Source organism: Ictalurus furcatus, chromosome 19 (genome assembly GCF_023375685.1).
Source record: "Ictalurus furcatus strain D&B chromosome 19, Billie_1.0, whole genome shotgun sequence".
In the NCBI taxonomy this organism is placed as follows: Eukaryota; Metazoa; Chordata; class Actinopteri; order Siluriformes; family Ictaluridae; genus Ictalurus; species Ictalurus furcatus.
Window position 1 is genome coordinate 706,926 of NC_071273.1, and position 20,144 is coordinate 727,069.

The following is a 20,144-nucleotide window of genomic DNA, read 5'->3' on the forward strand; positions in this document are numbered from 1 at the left end:
ATACAAGAGATTTGAAAGTGTAGTTTCTGGGTCTTTCACTGACGAAGACGCTAAAGAAAAAGTATATTCTGCCTGTATTTAGTACAAAACAAAGAGCAGAATGTCTGAACCAAAAGGAAGTGAACTGAGGGAGAACTAGTTTATGTCCACTAGATTGTCCTCTTTCATGTAACTACTAGTAATATGGCTAGCAAAGTCATAAAGGTAAATAATCATGTAACATTCCTGGCTAATATTATGGTAGGTATTTGTGTTGTTGATAACTTCAATAATTTGGCCCAGTGTAATGGCTGAGTGAAAGACCTACAGCTGCTCTCTGCCTTCTGTTGGTCTTCTATCTGGTGCAGTTCTTCTTCTGTATATTCTGAGTCGATCATGTATGGTTGGGGGTCACTGTGTAACAGTAACTCAAGAAATCCTCATCCACAGAGTCATTTCTATCTCTTGAGAAAACCATTTGCTCCATCACAATAATTTACATACAAAGGGACTGATCAGTAGCTGTAGGCAGCTAACTAATTCTCCCCCATTCCCCTCCCACCCAAATATCCACCATAACTGTTGTTGTTTCAACTTTTGCATCCACCATCCCAGCAACACAATGGACTACAAATGCCACCACATGATCAGTCACATGACCCACTTCCCAGATCACGTTCACCTGATTACTAATTCAGCACTTGTTTCTAATCACACTACCTTTGAATACTGAACTTTTTCAGACATTCAGTGTAAAGCATATCTCCTAGTGTTACACTTAGACTTGCCACGATATCATAATTTTACACCAGTACGGTATCCCTAGTTAAAACCGGTAATACCGGTATTAGCAGTGTTTGGATACTAGATGGTGCTATGGGGTCATTTTCGGTGCGCAATAGCCTACACAATAGAGCAGGGGTGGGCAATCTTATCCGGAAAGGGCCGGTGTTGGTGTAGGTTTTCATTCCAACCAAGCAGCCGCCAGAACACACCCCCTCAACCAGACTGAATGGCAAAACATCCAGCAAAATGGCTGGTTTTAATAGGGGAAGCTGCGAAAATGTTAGTATAACTAATGATTATCAGCTTGAATTAAAGGCAGTTGGATTTGGTAGTTACCCTTACAACTTGCCCAAGAACCTGTGGTCCATAGATATTGGCATGTGGCCAGAAATCGGTTTTCGAAACATTTATATGTTTCTTTTACATTTATATGATTTTGATGCCGGAGAAATACACTACATTTACATTTATTCATTTAGCAGACGCTTTTATCCAAAGTGACTTACATATGAGGAAATACAAGCAAAGCGATATGTCAAGCGGAGAACAATACAAGTAGTGCTACAATACAAGATTTTTTAATTAAGTTCTAGAAAAGCAAAGTGCACAGAGTAGAGATGTAAGAGCCAGTGTCATTTTTTTATTATTATTATTATTTTTTTATAATGTGCGGGTTGGCAGGTTAGGTGACAGATAGTGACAGATTCTGCTGTCCAGATTGAAGTTGGAAGTTCATTCCACCACTGAGGGACAGTTAGTTTGATGGTTCTGGAAAGGGAAATTTGAGCCACACTGAGTAAGCACTACTAAGTGTCCGGTCTTTAACCGATCACAAATTGCATGAGGGGATGTAAACTTTAAGGAGAGTGTTGAGGTAGAGGGGTGCTGTTCCAGACAAGGTCTTTTACGTAAGCATCAAGGCCTTGAATTTGATGCGGGCGGCTACAGGAAGCCAGTGGAGGGAGATGAAGAGTGGTGTGACATGGGTCCTTTTGGGTTGGTTGAAAACAAGGCGTGCTGCTGCATTCTGAATCATCTGAAGGGTTTGCTGGAGCTGGCTGGGATACTCGGGAGTAATGCTTTGCAGTAATCCAGTTTTGAGATAACAAGAGCCTGGACTAGCAGCTGTGTAGCTTGTTCGGTGAGATATGGTCTGATTTTCTTGATGTTTTGGGATAAAGGTCACCCCGAGGTTCCAGGCTATCCTGGTTAGCTTGAGTGTGGTTGAGCTGAACTGTACAGTGAGGCTGTGGTTTATTGAGGGGCAGGCAGGGATGATGAGAAGCTCAGTTTTTCCCAAGTTGAGATTAAGGTGGTGTTCCCGCATCCAGTTTGAGATGCCAGATAGGCAAGCAGAGATTCGTTCAGAGACAGATGCATCATCAGGCTGGAAGGACAAATAGAGCTGGGTGTCATAGCAATGATATGAGAAGCCGTGAGACTCAGTCACAGGCCTCAGAGATGTAAATAATATAATAAATAATAAATAGAAAAGAGCAGTGGACCCATAACTGACCCCTGAGGAACCCCAGTTGTGAGTTGCTGAGTTTAGAAGCTCCTCCCCTCCACAATACCTTGAAGGTATTGCCTGTGGGATATGATTCCACCCAGCACAGAGCCATTCTGGTGATGCCTAGGCTGGAGAGAGTTGACAGGAGGATCTGATGATTCACAGATCAGTCTCCGTGGAGTGACTGCTTTTGAAGCCAGACTGCTGAGTGTCTAGGAGGTTGTTCTCTGTGATAAAAATTGAAAGTTGATTAAAAACAGCTCTTTCAAGGATTTTGGAAAGAAAGTGGAGTAGGGAAACAGGTCTGTAGTTGTCAACTGCAGCAGGGTTAAGTGTCGGTTTTTTAAGCAGCAGGGTAACCCGGGCCTGCTTAAATGAGGTGGGGTATGTGCCAGTAGAGAGGGATGTGTTAAAGATGTGTGTGAGTAAAGGTTGTAGCATGGGAGAGATGGACTAAAGAAGGTGAGAAGGGATAGGGTGAAGAGGACAGGTTGTACGACTGCTAGAAAGGAGGAGTTTTGAGACATCAGTCTCTGAGAGAGGAGAAAAGGAGGACAGTTGAGAGTTACATGGAGGAGAAGTTGGTCTGTGTGTGTCTGGGGTTGAGAACTGGTTCCTGTTTGATGTAACCTTGCTGGAAAAGAAAGTGACAAAGTCATCAGCAGTGAGAGAGGTAGGGGAATGTGGAGGAGGGGGACAGAGTAGAGAAGACACGGTTTTGAAGAGCACAGCCTAAGCAAAGCCTGAAGGCATGCAAAAGCCTTGATGTCCTACTTCAAGGCGGGATTTGTTGGAGAAATTAAAGTGACAAGAACACCAATAAACATTCTTGTTGTATGTACATATATTTTTATTTGATTATATAATTTTATCTGGTAAACTATAAGCTAGATAGTCCTAGTTTGTTTGTAGGTAACAATGCTTCCACTTATAATATGACTAATGTTATATATTTGTGAATGTAAAACACAGTCAAAGAATGAATGAGCCCCAATTATTAATCAATGGAAATAGGCAGAGTTTAAAAAGAAATATGTAGCAAATTATTCATTATTGTTTATTGCAATTATTCAGCAAATTATTACATGGCACTCTGTAAAAAGATGGCTCTGAATTCTTGTTGAATCTGTTAGCACAACAGCTTTTTCCCATTTTAGATGTGTTTTTTTTTGTGTTTTCATGGAATTCACGCTCTAATCAAAAGAGGCCATAGTCCAAAATGGCAATATAGCTACTACTGATCAGAGCATCTGGACAGAGCTTAGTGAGCAGCTAGAAAACAAGATCACTGCAAAGGCTGTATATACTTTTGTTAAATTGAACAGACACAACATCTGGACTGCTTTAGGGTTTATTTATGAAAGTGATCATGAAACAAGTGGCAGTAGTGATGACACTGATTTTGAGCCGGGGTCCCTTTCCCCCAGACCAAAAGATTGTTGGACTTTTTAATTTCCTTTGTGTGAATTTCCCTCCAATCTGATGCTCTAAGGAGAGAGATTTACTTTAAGGGCAGCCATTGCTTTCAGAGGAGGCTTAACCTAGGATGCGCTTGGACATTATGTGGCCTACTTCAGGAGGTCTCCATGTGTCTGAGAGATGTATGATGACCTGAGAAGTGGAGTGACAGGAATGTGAGAAAAAAACAAAATGTGCCCACATGCTGTGTTATACACAAAAGACTGATTGCATTGTTTAAATTTACTTTCACAAATTGAAGTATTTTTGTTGTAGGCCACACACCCTCATTTTCCTACTCCTGCTTGGAGAAGTCATCTCTGCTTTTCTGGAAGTTGAGCTTGATGGTGTTTGCACTTAAGTCTTGGTTTGAAGACTGATAGTGGTTTGTCAGTATTAAGTGTTTTTAAGTTGATGTTTTCAAAGGTCCATTATTTGCATCATAGGATGTTTGATAGTACATAGTAATTCAGTTTCATAAGTAAAATAATTTTGGCTTAATTCTTAATACTCACAAGTTTCCACATACACACACACACACACACACACATATATATATATATATATATATATATATATATATATATATATATATATATATATATATATATATATATGTGTGTGTGTGTGTGTGTGTATGTGGAAACTTGTGAGTATATATATATATATATATATATATATATATATATATATATATATATATATATATATATATATATATATATATATATATACACACACACAGTATCTCACAAAAGTGAGTACACCCCTCACATTCTTGTAAATATTTGATTATATCTTTTCATGTGACAACACTGAAGAAATGACACTTTGCTACAATGTAAAGTAGTGAGTGTACAGCTTGTGTAACAGTGTAAATTTGCTGTCCCCTCAAAATAACTCAGCACAGCCATTAATGTCTAAACCGCTGGCAACAAAAGTGAGTACACCCTTAAGTGAAAATGTCCAAATTGGGCCCAAAGTGTCAATATTTTGTATGGCCACCATTATTTTCCAGCATTGCCTTAACCCTCTTGGGCATGGAGTTCACCAGAGCTTCACAGGTTGCCTCTGGAGTCCTCTTCTACTCCTCCATGACGACATCACTGAGCTGGTGGATGTTAGAGAACTTGTGCTCCTCCACCTTCCGTTTGAGGATGCCCCACATATAATAATATTATTATTCACATAACATATACAGTAACAAGTAACAGCACTTACCTTGGAGTTCGTGTTACATTTCAGACATCCACTGTGATCCACTGTGTCCCTTAAAAGTTGAAAACGCACAGTGGATAGGTAACAATTAAGTGAATGCAACTATTTAAAGTGATTTGTTTTGGCTAATTTTACCTTGTTACTTCAACTGTATTGTTAAAAAAAGACAGTTGCAAAAACGAAGCTTTTATCGACACAAACCAGCACAAACAATTGAGACTATTTGGGGTGAATTTGGAGCATGTTGGGGGCTGGTGATGTCATCGCACCGTAATTCAGTGTCTAATATTTTAACAACGGAAGCAGCACAAACGAAACTTTTAGTGGCACAAACCAGTACAAACGATTGAGACCATTTGGGGTGAATTTGTAGCATGTGGGGGGCTGGAAATGTCATCGCCTAGAACCTAATGTCTAATATTTTAAGAACGGAAGCAGCACAAACGAAGCTTTTAGTGGCACAAACCAGCACAAACGGAGGACAAACGATTGAGACTATTTGGGGTGAATTGGGAACATGTGGGGGGGGCTGAGTGACCTCAGAATGACCTATAAATATTCTTTTAATATCTCCAAAACCGAAGCAGCACAAATGAAGCATTTATCGGCATAAACCAGCACAAACGAAGCACAAAAGATTGAGCCTATTTAGGGTGAATTTGGAGCATGTGGGGGGCTGGTGACATCACCGCACCTAATTCAATGTCTAATATTAAAAAAACGAAAGCAGCACAAACAAAACTTTTAGTGGCGCAAACGGTGCACAAACGATTGAGACTATTTGGAGTGAATTTGGAGCATGCGGGGGGCTGAGTGACCTCAGAATGACCTATAAATATTCTTTTAATATCTCCAAAACCGAAGCAGCACAAACGATTGAGACTATTTTGCCGATGTTTTGCGTTGGGTGGGGGACCAACCTCACGCAGGTCTGCGAGGGGGTTTCTAATACAGCAGTGATGAGTGATGGTAAATTTGACATCTTTTTCTCTTCTGATTGCCGTAATCCATCTCTCTATATTTTTTTCCCTCTCTTGGAAAGTCATGGAAAGGAGGGGAAAAAAATGTTCTTTCACTGTTGGGGGAAATGGTAATGCAAAAAGGATATTTGTTACGGATTACCATATACCTCTATAGAAGTTTACCCTGCTGTAGTTTACTTAAACCCAGAAATGGATGTATATGCATGAACACATTCCATTATAGCTGACGTATTGTGTAGCATGATTGAAGTGATGTGCAGTGTTAATTATTTTTTGGAAATGTCTTGAATATGGTATTAAAAAGTATTAAATTTGAAGTGCTGATACCTGCAGATACCCTGTCAGACATTACTTGTTCACTTTCAAAGGGAACTAAACGTTGCATTAGCTCAACGCTGTGCCTCACACGTAACCGGCATCTGAAGCTTGTGTAACATCATGCCTATTTATGGGCCTGCCGTGATCAGGTAATGTGGCAATTAAGTGCGTCGCGTGAAATATATACGGCACCTGTGAGGCGCGCCGCCAGCCTTATTATCTTCAGCAAGACTGCATGTCAGTCGTTTGTGTAATGTTCGCAAAAAAGATGCTTCATTTCCTCTCTATTTTTTTTTTAAAAAAATGTCCCTTTTAAAAAAAGAAAAGAAAAAAGAATGAGCGAGAGAGAATTCAGGAAGTGTGTTATGCCATGCTCCCATTTCGTCACTGGGGGGTAGGGCAGACACACTTTCTGTGTGAAGAGTTTAGGGGTGGAGCATGCTACAGCAGCTCTCGAGGGGTCTGACTGTGCGCACTGTGAACACCTTTCAATTAGGCAGCTCTGCTCGTGACTTGCTCTCTTCTCGGCCAAAGGGAGATGGGTTTCAGAGCCTCGTGGATCTGAGCCGGCTGGCTGCCTCCGGTCCTGGGGATCTCATATAGATCTGGAAGAGGAACCAGAGATGAGCGTTGCTCCATCTCTTGCTCAGTCTTCTGATTATGGCTCTCCGCCAGATTTTGGAGCTCACGTCGCGGCGACTCCTTCCGCTATGGAAAGCCAAAACACCCTCTCTGACTCCGAGGAGCCAGTATGGGGTGCCATTGGACCAAAAATAGAGAGCAGCTCCCAAGAATATAAAAACCTGCTTGAAATGATTACTAGGGCAGTTGAAAAACTAAACTGGCGCAGGGAAGAGGAAGCGGCTCGTAGCAGGCTGGATGAGCACTTCTTCCTCAGTGAAAATAAATCTCCCTCATGACACAGAAAACTCCCCTTTTTTCCAGAAGTGCATGATGAGATATCACGCTTCTGGGGAAAACCGTACACTTACCGTGTTTATAACCCAGCAATGTCTGATTATTCCGCCATCATGGGGAGTGAACAGCACGGCTATTTAGCTACACTGAAGGTGAAGGAGGCGCTTGCAAACCACTCTCCATCGACAGCGGTAATTTGGGGGGGGGGGGGCAGCTTTGCCTTCCAAGCCATGTAAGGCCACCTCTGCGTTGGTGGGCAAAGCCTATGCGGCAGCGGGTCTTGCTTGTGGGTCACTGCATACAATGGCAGTGTTGCAGGCCTACCAAGCAGACCTGCTGAGTGAGCTCGACACTGGGGAGGGAATTGGGCCCGAGGCAGTGGCAGAGCTGCGCCGCACCACAGATTTGTCTCTCCGGGCAACCAAGCAAACGGCCCGTCATATCGGCCGTTCAGTGGGTAGCTTGGTTGCGGCTGAGTGGCACCTATGGCTCAACCTCTCAGGGATGGGGGACAAAGATAAGGTCTCCATGCTGGATGCCCTTGTTAAACCTTCTGGCCAGTTCATGCCACCACCTACAGGTTTCGTGAGGCAAAGCAGAAAACAGCAGCATTCAGCCAGTTCCTTCCCCATAATGGCAAGTTTGCCCAGGCAACCATAAGTGGAGCCCAGGTCAGCGCTAGTGCGAGGGAAGCACAGAAGGCAAGTGTGGCGGCCCACCTCCCCCAGCGGAGAACCAGGAGGACTGGTCGCAGTTGCAGCCTGCTAATAGGCCTGATCTGAGAATGATCATAAAGGCCAAGCAGGCAATGAAGGAGTGGTCCTGATGGGCCATGGAGGGACGTATCGGGCAACATGAGGTTGTTAGGGCAGATAGCCCTCAGTGCTACTGTAGGGCCTCCCCTAGCCAAAGACCTTCAAACCTTCAAACTAACTGTTCCTCAGTGGTGGAATGAACTTCCAACCTCAATCCGGACCACAGAAGCTCTCACCATCTTCAAAAAACAGCTAAAGACCCACCTCTTCCATGAACGCCTAACCAACTCATAAAATTTTTTTTAAAAATAAAAAAAATTGCATTTACACCTCCTACTCTGCACACTTTGCTTCTTCTGGAACTCAATTAATGGATCTTGAATGGTAGCACTACTTGTATTGTTCTCTGCTTGATACATCACTTTGCTTGTATTTTCTCATTTGTAAGTCGCTTTGGATAAAAGCGTCTGCTAAATGAATAAATGTAAATGTAAGACATCCTCAGTCTTCTTTAGCCAAAGTTTTCAGTGTTCTCTGGTCAGCAAGCTGTCACATGGTAATGAAATTCTGATGTTTTCCCTCTAACAGAATGTGGAAGTTAACGTCGTTAAAATACCATCTGACAGCATGCAAAATACTGCCAAATGTGTGTCTCTGGGTTCTGTCTACCATAGAAAATGGGTTAACGGGTCCAGTTCAGAGCTCAAACCCCCCACCCCCTGCCAGTTCAGAGGTGTGCTCACCACAGTAGTCAGCACAGAGCAGAGTCCGACCTTAATGGAGGAAGTAAGATCCCTCTTGGGTAAAGGGGCCATAGAGCATGTACCCCATTCTCTGAGGGAGGTTTTTACAGCCGTTATTTGCTGGTCCACAAAAAATGATGGGAGTATGCAGCCAATATTAGATCTGTGTCTTCAGAACCGTACTCCGGACATACAGGTTCAAGATGCTGACACTCAATCTTATCGTTCCACAGATTCAATTCGAGGACTAGTTTGGGAGGATAAATCTAAAAGATGCATATTTCCACATAGAAATATCGCCCAGTCACAGGAAGTTCCTGTGATTCGCGTTTGGAGGCAATGAATACCAATATCGGGTTCTTCCCTTCTGGCTGTCTTTATCCCCTCACACCTTCACAAAGTGTACTAAACTACCTGGACGACTGGTTAATTCTAGCACGATCCAGGGAACTGGCACTTCAACATCGAGATGTTGTTCTCGCCCACATGAGGAGCTTGGGGCTCAGGTTGAACCTGAAGAAAGTATGCTTTCTCCAGTGTAGAGGACAACGTTTCTAGGGGTTATATGGGATTCTACTACGATGAGGGCGTTTCTATCCCCAACACGCGTAGGGTCAATCCTGTCAACATTGAGCAAGATAAAGCTTGGTCTGGGCATCCCCTCCAGTCTCTACAAGAGACTGTTGGGGCTTATAGCAGCAGCAGCCAACATCATACTGTTGGGCCTATTGCACATGCGACCATTTCAGTGGTGGCTGAAAAGTCAGGGAGAGAGTAATCTCTGAGATTAATCAGTGTCACGCTGCGATGCTTATGTGTTCATTGAATTTGGAGGTGTCCCCAGTTTCTAGCCTCGGGTCACACTCTATGGGCACCTCCTTATCACAAGATGCTAATGACAGACGCCTCCCTCATGGGCTGGGGTAAGGTCTTACATGCCTGTTCAGCTCGTGGTATTTGGAACGGCCCTCATCTGGAGTAGCATATAAATTGCCTAGAGATGTGGGCCGTATTTCTAGCACTGAAGTTCTTTCTTCCTCAATTAAGAGGTCACCATGTGTTATTTGTGACTGACAATACAGCAGTGGTCTCATATCAACCACCAGGGAGGGTTATGTTTACGCCCACTGTTCAAGCAGGTGCAACTAATTTTTCTCTGGGCAGAGGGAAGGTTCTTGTCAGTGAGTGCGATGTACATTCCAGGCAGCTGGAATGTGGGGGCAGGTATCCTGTCGAGGCAAGGGCTGAGTTCTTGGGGTTGGAGACTCCGTCCTGAAGTGGTGGAGTCTATATGGCAGAAGTGCATGTGTTCACCTCCGAGGAGACAACACACTGCCCGCTGTGGTTTTCCCTCACTCCTCCCACACCATTAGGGCTGGACACCATGGTGCACATGTGGCCAAGGTCACATCTATATGTTTTTCCCCCAATCGCTCTGCTCCCACAAGTTGTAGCGAGAGTTCGCCAAGACCGTCTACATCTGCTGCTAGTAGCACCTTATTGGCCAGCTCAAATATGGTTCTCAGAGATAATATCCCTGCTGGACAGCACTCCTTGGGAGATTCCCATCCGCAAAGATCTACTCTCTTATGCTGGAGGGTTGATTTATCATCCTTGGCTGGAACTATGGAAACTGTGGGTCTGACCCCTGAGGGGCACCAGCTCATAGATTCTGGTCTCACAACTGAGGTTGTATAAACCATGTTGAACACTAAAGCACCATCCACAAGGAAATTGTATGTGCTCAAATGGTGACTTTTTGTCTCATGGTGTGAGGAACGTCAGCTAGACCCAATGAACTGTGCAATAGCTACAGTCCTGGAGTTCTCACAAGGACGTTTCTCAGCAGGGTTGGCTTCTTCTACAATCAGAGTTTTCGTGACCGCCGTTTTGGCCAGCTACACCCCTATTGATGGAGCCTCTGTGGGGCAACATCCTCTAACTTCGAGGTTTATGCTTGGTGTCAGGCGTCTGAGGTCCATCTGCAGACCAGGCATACCTTCCTGGGACCTTTCTGTGGTCCTGGAAGGTCTCTTCGGTGCCCCTGTTGTGCCTTAAGAGTCAGCCGCTGAGAAGCTTATGACTCTAAAGGTAGCTCTGCTGCTGGCTCTGACATCTCTGAAGCAAGTGGGAGATCTACAAGCTCTCTCTATTGCCCTTTCCTGCCTTGACTTTACCCCTGGATTAGCCAAGGCCTTTCTTCCTGTATCCTAGGCCAGATTATATTCCTAAAGTGCCTACATATGCTGCCCAGACTACAGTGTTGCAGGCTTTCTCACACCAGAACAAGAGAAATTGCACCGACTGTGTCCAGTAAGGGCTCTCTGTACTTACATCCACCGCTCCGGCCAGTGGCGTAATTCAGAGCAGCTACTGGTCTGCTTAGGCGGCAACAGTAGAGGTGATGCTGTGTCGAAGCAGCGCATACCTAGTTGGACAGTGGAAGCAATCTCTATTGCTTATGAGGCATGCAGTCTCGCTACGCCCCTGGGCATAAGGGCTCATTCCACTAGTGGTGTCACCTCCTCGAAGGTTTTGTCTAAAGGGGTATCTTTACAGGGTGTGTGTGCTGCTGTGGGGTGGTCTACGATGTACACATTCATTTGATATTACAGCCTGGATATACATTCTACCCCGGGATTGATTGTCTTGCAGTGACTCTCGGGCTTGGATCTTTTTGAATAGGCCGTATCCTCAGTATAAGGGAGTGGGTTCCCCAGCATTGCAGTAATGCAGTGTGAAGTTCCCTTTGAAAGGGAACGTCTGGGTTACGCATGTAACCCTGTTCCTTGGGAAGGGAACGATACATTGCATGCCTGTGAATTGCGTCTTCACTTCAGATAATAGAGGCTAACGGCGAGGTTCACAGGTGCTGTTTTTATATCACGCAACAAGCTTAATTGCCACACCACCTGATTACGGCAGGCCTATAAATAGGCATGATGTTACACAAGCTTCAGACGCCGGTCACACGCGAGGGTGCTTCCCACAGCATTGAGCTAACACAACATGGAGTTCTCAGGGAACAGGGTAACCCAGACGTTTTTTCACGTGTTGTATAAAGGTGTTTTTTTGCTGAAGAGCATGAGGAGTTTCGTGCGATTTAAGGGAGCTAAACAGGACTGCATAAACATTAACTGAGGATAAACCAGTCACTCATCCTGAAACCACGATTATTAGCCGCACGTAAATTTTAGGGGCACGGCTTTTAGATACTTTTAGACACTTTTCAGAAAGCGGAAAATGAGCGTCCAGGAGCTCTTACACAACCAAAGCAATTTAACTTTCTACATAATGGTTATTTAAAATAAATAAATAACAAAAAAACAACAATTCACAGTATCTATTAAAATACAGGATAAAAGTTTTTATATTTATAATTTGAAATGTCTGTAGTAGGTTTAACTTCTCTTGGCTCATTGCGATTCATTGATCTTTTAAACTTAAAGTTGAAATATGCTAACTTTCTACAATAAAATTAATAATTTTTTATTCGGCGCACAGAGTACCTTACTGTGATCTGATATGAGTGGGTTTGATGTTGATCAGGGATTTGAAATGTCAAGTTTATAAAAGGTTAAAAAATAGCCTCCTGGCACAATTACATTGACAGATCTTATGACTTTGAACAGCAATTTAAAATTCTACAGTAAGATTAATTGATTTTTATTGTGAGCATGACTGAACTGATATTAATGGGTTCTAGATTTTACATGTTCATTTTATTTTAGCAGTAAAATGTAAAGTAAAACATTAATATTTTGGTGTCAGAGACTTCTTTTAATGAACCATCAATACTTTTTAAAAAATGGTTAGATTGAAATAATAATAATAGTAATAATAATAATAATAATAAGTTTAAATCTGTTTTTACTAGATGCTTTTAATGTATTTTTATTATAGCATCTCTTTAAACTAAATTTTTTGACTACTTTATTTCTAGGCATTTATTTCAAAATACACAATAAAACAATGCAACGAAAAGAAAACATTATGACATCCTACAGTACTTTCCCATTTCCCCCTCGTGTGGCTTAACAACAGGAACACATTTCACAGACACCAGATACTCTCTTTAAAACAACAAACCAATGTGTAGCAGCAATGTACATATGCAAGGGAGTGTGAGAGCGATGACACCAAATTTACACACCTGCTCCCCATTCACACCTGAGACCTTGTAACACTAACAAGTCACATGACACCGGTGAGGGAAAATGGCTAATTGGGCCCCAGTTGGACATTTTCACTTAGGGGTGTACTCACTTTTGTTGCCAGCAGTTTAGACATTAATGGCTGTGTGTTGAGTTACTTTGAGGGGACAGCAAATTTACACTGTTACACAAGCTGTGCACTCACTACTTTACATTGTAGCAAAGTGTCATTTCTTCAGTGTTGTCACATGAAAAGATATAATCAAATATTTACAAAAATGTGAAGGGTGTACTCACTTTTGTGAGATACTATACATATAATTATGTAAGTGTACCAATAGTACAAATAAATAAGAAAAGAAGTAGATAAATAAGTGAAAAAAAATCAATTAATAAATGAAGAAAAGAATCAACCACCTTATACCTGCCTCAAACAGTCCAGTTTTCCAGCATTGTAACTGGCATGAAAGCCTATGAAAAAAAAATGGGGGGGGGGGTCAGAAATTCACCAAGAGAATATAAAGAAAGAAAGTAGGTCCACATCCAAATACGTTAGGAAAGGTAACCACGTTTCAACAAAAATTGCTTTTTGAACCTCGGACAGTGAATTATATTGTTCCGAGCTGGATATAATACATCACTTCTTTAATCCATCTACTATGTGTGGGGGTTCAGCTTTTTCCAATAGAGAAGAATTAAACAGCTTGCCAACAGTGTGGTAAAGGCGATTACCTTATACATTTCTTCCCAAAGCACGATATTTTAGGACTAGTGCTGAGGACCGCTAACAGGGTCAGGGTCAATTGAGACACCATACATATCACTAAAAGATTTAAAGACATTTTCCCAAAACCCCTCCAATCTTGGGCATGACCAGAACATATGGGCTGTTGTGGCTGGCGAGCGTAGGCATCTGTTGCATGCAGGACTAATAGCAGGATATATCCTAGCTAATTTTGAATTGGTGAAATGTAGCCTATAAAGTATTTTAAGTTGAATGAGGGCATGTCTGGCACAAGGTGATGATGAACATACTTTGTCTAAAATACCACCCCATTCCATATCAGTAAAGTCTCTACCCAGGTCAAGTTGCCAAGAGTTTTTAACATAATTTAGGGTCTGTGGATCTATGGTGCTTATAAGAGAATATATGCAAGAAGTTACTGCTCTGCCCTCTAGGTTTAAGTCCAGCAGTATATCAATGACTGAAGGAGCAGGTAATTCAGTAAAAAAACTTGAATATTGACTTTATGAAACTCCTCATCTGCAGATTCTTAACGTATTTCCAACTACTGGATTAGGTGATTCCTGATATCGGAAGTGACGCACAAACCAAGGACTTAGGAGAAAATTTGGTGCATGCTTCCTACCCTTGTACCCACACAGGAATTGATTGCGAAACCCAAGCTGACATCCAATGCAGAACTTTTTGAATATTGCTGGCCCAATAGTAAAATAAAAAGTTGGGCAATGCCATCACTCCTTGGCACTAAAGCTTCTGCAAAAAGGATTTTCCAATATGGGGGATTTGCCTCCCCACATAAAGGAGCCCAATAACTTATCTAGCTTGGACAAAAAATATTTTCTTATGAATATGGGCATATTTGAATATAGGTATAAAACGTGTGGCAGAACCGTCATTTTAATCAAATTAATATGGCCAACCAAAGACAGAGGCAGAGCAGACCACTTCTTGAAATCCTGCTCTCAACACTAGCCAAATTCCTGACAATGATCATTAGGCTACTTAGTAAAAGGATATAAATAAGGAAAATAATTTCTTCACTGGTTGTGATCATCTGAGTTGCTATAGTTGTAGAACTAGAACGAGTTGTTAAATGTTTGTAGGATTTATATGGAATTATCATCATAACCAGCAGATGAACTGATTTTGGAATTGATCCAAACAGGGTCAAAGTCGCAGCAAGGTCAAATGTCTGAAATAATTTTTCTTCAATAGCTTCCTTCCTGTTTGAAGTAAATTTGTAGGGTATTTGAGGCATACACATTAGTAAGGAGAAGGACTAGACTTGTTGGAGCATCCTCATTCATACAGTTCACATTGAGTTCTACTTGTTAAAATGTTGCTGCTTTTAAACCATTTTTAACAGTTCTATTTACAATTGTTATTTCAACAACATCTATAATTATAGAAGAATGATAGTTTAACATTGTATGGACTTAAATTAAAAAAAGATTGGTTTTAAAAGTAAAGCTTCTTTTAATATATAATATTTATGAATTATAATATACAGGGGAAACTGTTATTAGCTGCGTTTACATGGACAACAATAATCCACTCTTAAGCCGATTAAGACCATACTCTAATTAAGAAACTACCATGTAAACAGCAATTTTTACTTACCTTAATCTAATTAAGGTCATAATCGAAGTAAGCAATAATCTAATTAACACAGGTGGAGTACTCCTGTTTTAGTCGCATTATGGACGTGTAGTAGTGACATGTAAACACCTTAATCACATTATGAACGTCATGTGGGAGTTTTCACTGCATTTTGCGACAGGACACGATCACACACGGCAGTTTTACGTTTTACGGCGAACAAGAGAGTTCGGCTGTGTCCCAAATCGCATACTTTCCTACTATAGGCCTGTAGTGGGGAAAAATACATGTATCTCGGCTACTATATAGACGGTAACTACGCTATTTGGGACACACCCACCGCTTCAAGCAGCTGTCTATTAGCACGTATAGCATGACAAATAATTAACTGCACTTAAAGCGTTCGTAAAAAAAAATAAAATAAAAACACCCAAAACTGTATACGGTACCATAACAAAGACGAACTGTATGTTGATACGTGAAATTCTGGAGGGACGGCGTGGCGTGGCGCGGTGACGTAATGACGCGGGCTGTTAATCTAATTATGTTCTAAAACATGTAAAACGGGAACATGAAAGGAATATTCTAAAAGCGACTCATGTAAACACCTTAATCACATTATTATCTTACTCAGATTAAGGTCAATAATTAGATTACTGCTGTCCATGTAAACGTAGTCATAGTTATTTATTTAGAATTTTTTAATTGTAAAATAACATTTATAGAATATAAACTACATTAATTTATGAAATATGACATAAATCTGTCTAATAATCGTAGACTTTAGTGCATAATCTCTGAGAATGGATGGAATATTATCAGCATGACTGTGGTTGATTAGGCCTAAGTTATATTCTCTAATGAAATAATTAGCCTGATGTTAGCTAGCTTGAGAATTTCCCAGTTACTAGTTAGTCTAAGAGCCTAATTATTTTATGGTTATTTTTTTTCAGTAAATGATATTCAGGAAAATCCTCATCATTCAATCAGATATCTAAAAAGAACAGTACATAACATAAAAAAAATAATTATTAAACAACACCAGCAACATGCCATATCCTCCTCAGGGGAACTCTGAGGTAATAGGTATTGAGTGAATTCACTCTGCTCTTTAGCTGCTGATGATTATCTGTGCCATGTTTTTCTCACCACTGTGATGACGATATATGAAACGATGTGTATGAGAATACGGGACAAATCTCATCTTGTCTTAGCTCAATAAGAGACGCAGCATTTTATTTTTCAATAAGGGATAATCCCATATTATACGGTGCGGGAGGCAACCCTACTCTAGATACTAGCTAGTTAACTGTAGTTAGCCATTAACTTTATCCATATTAATTACATCAACAATTGGAACTAGGAAAGTGGACAAATTGACTAAAATTAATGAATTAATATAATTTTTTAAATGGTGTTTTTGGTCTGTTTCACCCCTTCTACCTTTTCCTTTGTGTTTTTGCACTCCAGAGAGATTCATGATCGTCGCTTCTTCATGAATTTATGACATTAGTTTCACTAGTTACCTAATTTAGTTACATAAATTGCAGTTTCTGTTACTGCACTAAAGCCCTTGTGATTGTCTATTAACATAAATCATTTGCTAAATGATAGTAAATTGTGCTTTTTTTAATATCTATTTTAAAACTCACAGGGCCTGCTGGTGGTCTGGGGGCCCTAAGCTACTGATTATAGCACTTATGGGAAGATACGGCCCTGGGGATGTTTACAACAGATGTATGGATGTTTAGATTTTAGATGTTGGCTGGAGTGTCCCCTTAAGCATATTGTCTAACTGGTGTTTGTACTTTTAGCATTTATGAAAATGAGAAGATTCAGTGGAAACTTTGAGGACTTGTTTGAGAATTTGCACTAATGTTAGTTCATTATGTATTATTTTATTTCCTTCAGTATCAGGTGTGATTCACTTGTAATGAGAAGTTGGTCAGCTCTGGTCTCAGCGCTCAGCTCAGAAACCTCCAATCTGCGAGAACTGCACCTGTCTGTGAAAACACTGGATCTGTCCCATACTAAATTAGGAGACTCAGGAGTGAAGAGTCTCTGTTCTGGACTGGAGAATCCTAACTGTAAAGTGGAGATACTGAGGTAAGAGTTATTTTCACCTGAAATTTTCTGTAACAGTACAGCATGCAGAACAAATAGATTGGTCATAAAGTGATAATGATTTCTCTCCATAATAATTGATGCATTAAATAAATAAATAAATTTATAACTAGATACATGTATTAAACATAGAGATAAACAGAGAAAAGTTCTCATAACTCTAAGCTCTAACATAACAACATAGCTCTAGTACATGTAATATCAATAATTCTAAATAACAGCAGCAGTTGTGAAGCTACAGGGGGCCTGGGCCCATCCATTAGGAGGTCTGGCCCACCCAAAATGCGTTGTAATAATGTTAACATTATTCACAAACCCCAGTTTTCATTCACTAGGAGCTGCTGCTTTAAGAAGTTGCATTGAATGACGTGGCTCAGTAACATTTCTGTGTGGTGTGTAGCCGTGTAACAGACTAGTTCAATAAAGAGTTTACCTTCTCTGAATCAGACACCACACCGTGTCTTTTCCCCCTGACAATTGTACACGGTAATCAGAGGATATAATAAGATGAAAAGTATTTCAGTTTGTGTTAACACTTGAGCATGCTGTCAGAGTGGAGATTGGACTCATCTGAGAGCTGAAGAACAGAACTGCAGTTGGTTCAGGTAGGGCTGCACGATTAAGGCCAAAATGATAATCCCGATTATTTTTGATCAATTTTGAGATCACGATTATTTATCATGATTATTAATTGATTTTAGTGACAAAATATTTTTATTGCACTTTCACATTTAAATAAACAGACAACTGCTTTCACCTCCATGTTGTGCTACATTCCTGCTAATGTACAAATCTTTGCATCAAATTAGACTGGTCCTTAATGTGCATCATCTCGTAGAAGCAAAATATAAATAAAATTGTGCCCAAAATATAGGATAAGTGAAAATAAAAATGCCATCAACCAAATGAAAATATGCAATCAAATGAAAACAATTCAGGCCTTTGCAGAAAAGGCAATAACAGTGTTAACAGGAGGAGAGATGCAGCCAAATCACCCAATAGAGCGGTAATGGAGGGATGATGTCATTTTGTACCGGAACCCGGAAATTATCATCACACCGGTTTCCCTCGTCAAAATCCCAATAGGATTTTCCCATAGGCTTCTGAATTATTTTAAAAAATAATCTCTGTGATCAACAAAAGTTTACAACACTAACACGTTTTGTCCATCAAGATAATTTTCACAAATGAACACAACTTTTAAGAAGTTTGAAGCCTAAATACAATCTCCAGAAATAAAAAGCTAACCGTGTACTATAAACGAACTACACCCAGGGCTCTACGGTAACAGTTTCTTTTAGGAGTGCTCCTAATTACAAAAATTTAGGAGCACAGTAAAAATTTAGGAGCACAGTTGAAGCTTAGTTTTTTAGAGATGGTAACATTAATGTGCCACAATATAACATACGAGTAGGCATGAGAAAACGAGCTTGTCAATTATGACAGAATTTAGGAACATAGTGTGAGCCATGACAAATTAATTTACCTTCTGATAAACTAAATTTAATATTTTCAGTTAATTTTACAGACTGTATGCAAAAAACAACCATTAACCTGTTCCACCTTGTAAACAAATACAATAAACATCAATGTTCAGTGTTTGAAGTCTGCTCCTCTTAAATATATTTAAAGCTACACTATTAGACATTTTCCACTGTCATGGTTCTGGGCTGGAGTCAGTTCTCGAACCGCTCTGTGTATATTGTGTAGATATCTGAATAATCTCATATAGGATGTGATTGGGTGAGTTCATTTACCCGTCAGTTGAAAAGCACTTTAGTTTAATGGTGCTCATTAGAGATGCACCGATCAGGATTTTTACGACCGAAACCAATCCAGATACCAAACTTTTCTTGTTTGACCTTTAATCAAGAGGTCATAAACAGTTAAATGTAAGCTCTCTGCTCATGGTCACTGTTAAGTGAATTAAAATAATAGCAATGAGAAATACTGTTGGTTAATTGATAAAGAAACAAGCATAAAATATTTATTTTTAAATATTTTAAACAATAAAGAGTTCTAATTAAAAGTAGATTAACACAAGCATGATCCATAATAGGAAAAAGGCTAATAGCTTTCTAAGGAAAAGCAAACTAAGCTTGTCAAATTGATATTAAATGCAACCTATAGTAATTATTTCATTTCCCATTTTATTTATATTTTATGAAGCTATTATAATATCTATTTTTTATATTAAATGATTTATTTATAACTAAGCACATTTTCTGTCTTTACAGTTTTAGTAGTTTTATTTTTGTTGATCAGTTTTAGATGGGTTTCTCCAGTACAGAGTCCATGTCTGCTAATAATATTGTGTGTTTGTTGGATTAAATCAAAACATGGAAACTGGTTGACTTTTCGGGTGATATCTGGTAACTGTGAGTTTAAATAAAGTGAATGCACTGTGTATTAGAGTTGGTGAAGGAGAGCGGCAGTGTACTCCATGTGTACAGACGGAACAGTTGCTACTATTGATTATGATTGGTGAGGAATTAGTTAATAAGGAAGTTTGAATTAAACCCACCTTGTCGCATTAGCATTATTATTAATTTACTCCGCCTGACACCGCTGTGTCTACATGAGCAGATCACAGTTGCAGGTTCAGGTCATTCTGTGTCATCAATAAAAGATGGCGGTTTGTGAGATCGGGAAGTTGAGAGAAGCAGATGATGTACAGAGTTACTCTCGTCATCATAATGGCTTCTTTGCAGTATTTACACACTTGTTCGGTTGACACAGGAGATAAAAAGCAGTGTGAAAGTAACTGTTGTGCGGTGTAGATACATTTTGGAGTTTTAGTTTTTATTCTGATTGTATTATACAACTCCGAACAGGTCACTTGCACCACAAATAA

At 40.3% G+C, this 20,144-nt stretch overlaps 2 protein-coding genes across 3 annotated transcripts in view; one reads left to right on the forward strand and one right to left on the reverse strand.

Annotated features, from left to right (window-relative positions):
* The window catches only part of LOC128623034 (NACHT, LRR and PYD domains-containing protein 12-like), a 393,909-nt gene that overhangs the window by 97,563 nt on the left and 276,202 nt on the right, over positions 1-20,144 (reverse strand). The window lies entirely within an intron of this gene.
* Positions 1-20,144, forward strand: part of LOC128623035 (NLR family CARD domain-containing protein 3-like) — a 96,748-nt gene that overhangs the window by 30,122 nt on the left and 46,482 nt on the right. For both annotated transcript variants that reach the window (XM_053649883.1, XM_053649884.1), the window contains exon 6: positions 17,078-17,272. In XM_053649883.1, coding sequence (XP_053505858.1) covers positions 17,078-17,272 — 195 coding nt within the window. The remainder of the gene's footprint in view (positions 1-17,077; positions 17,273-20,144) is intronic.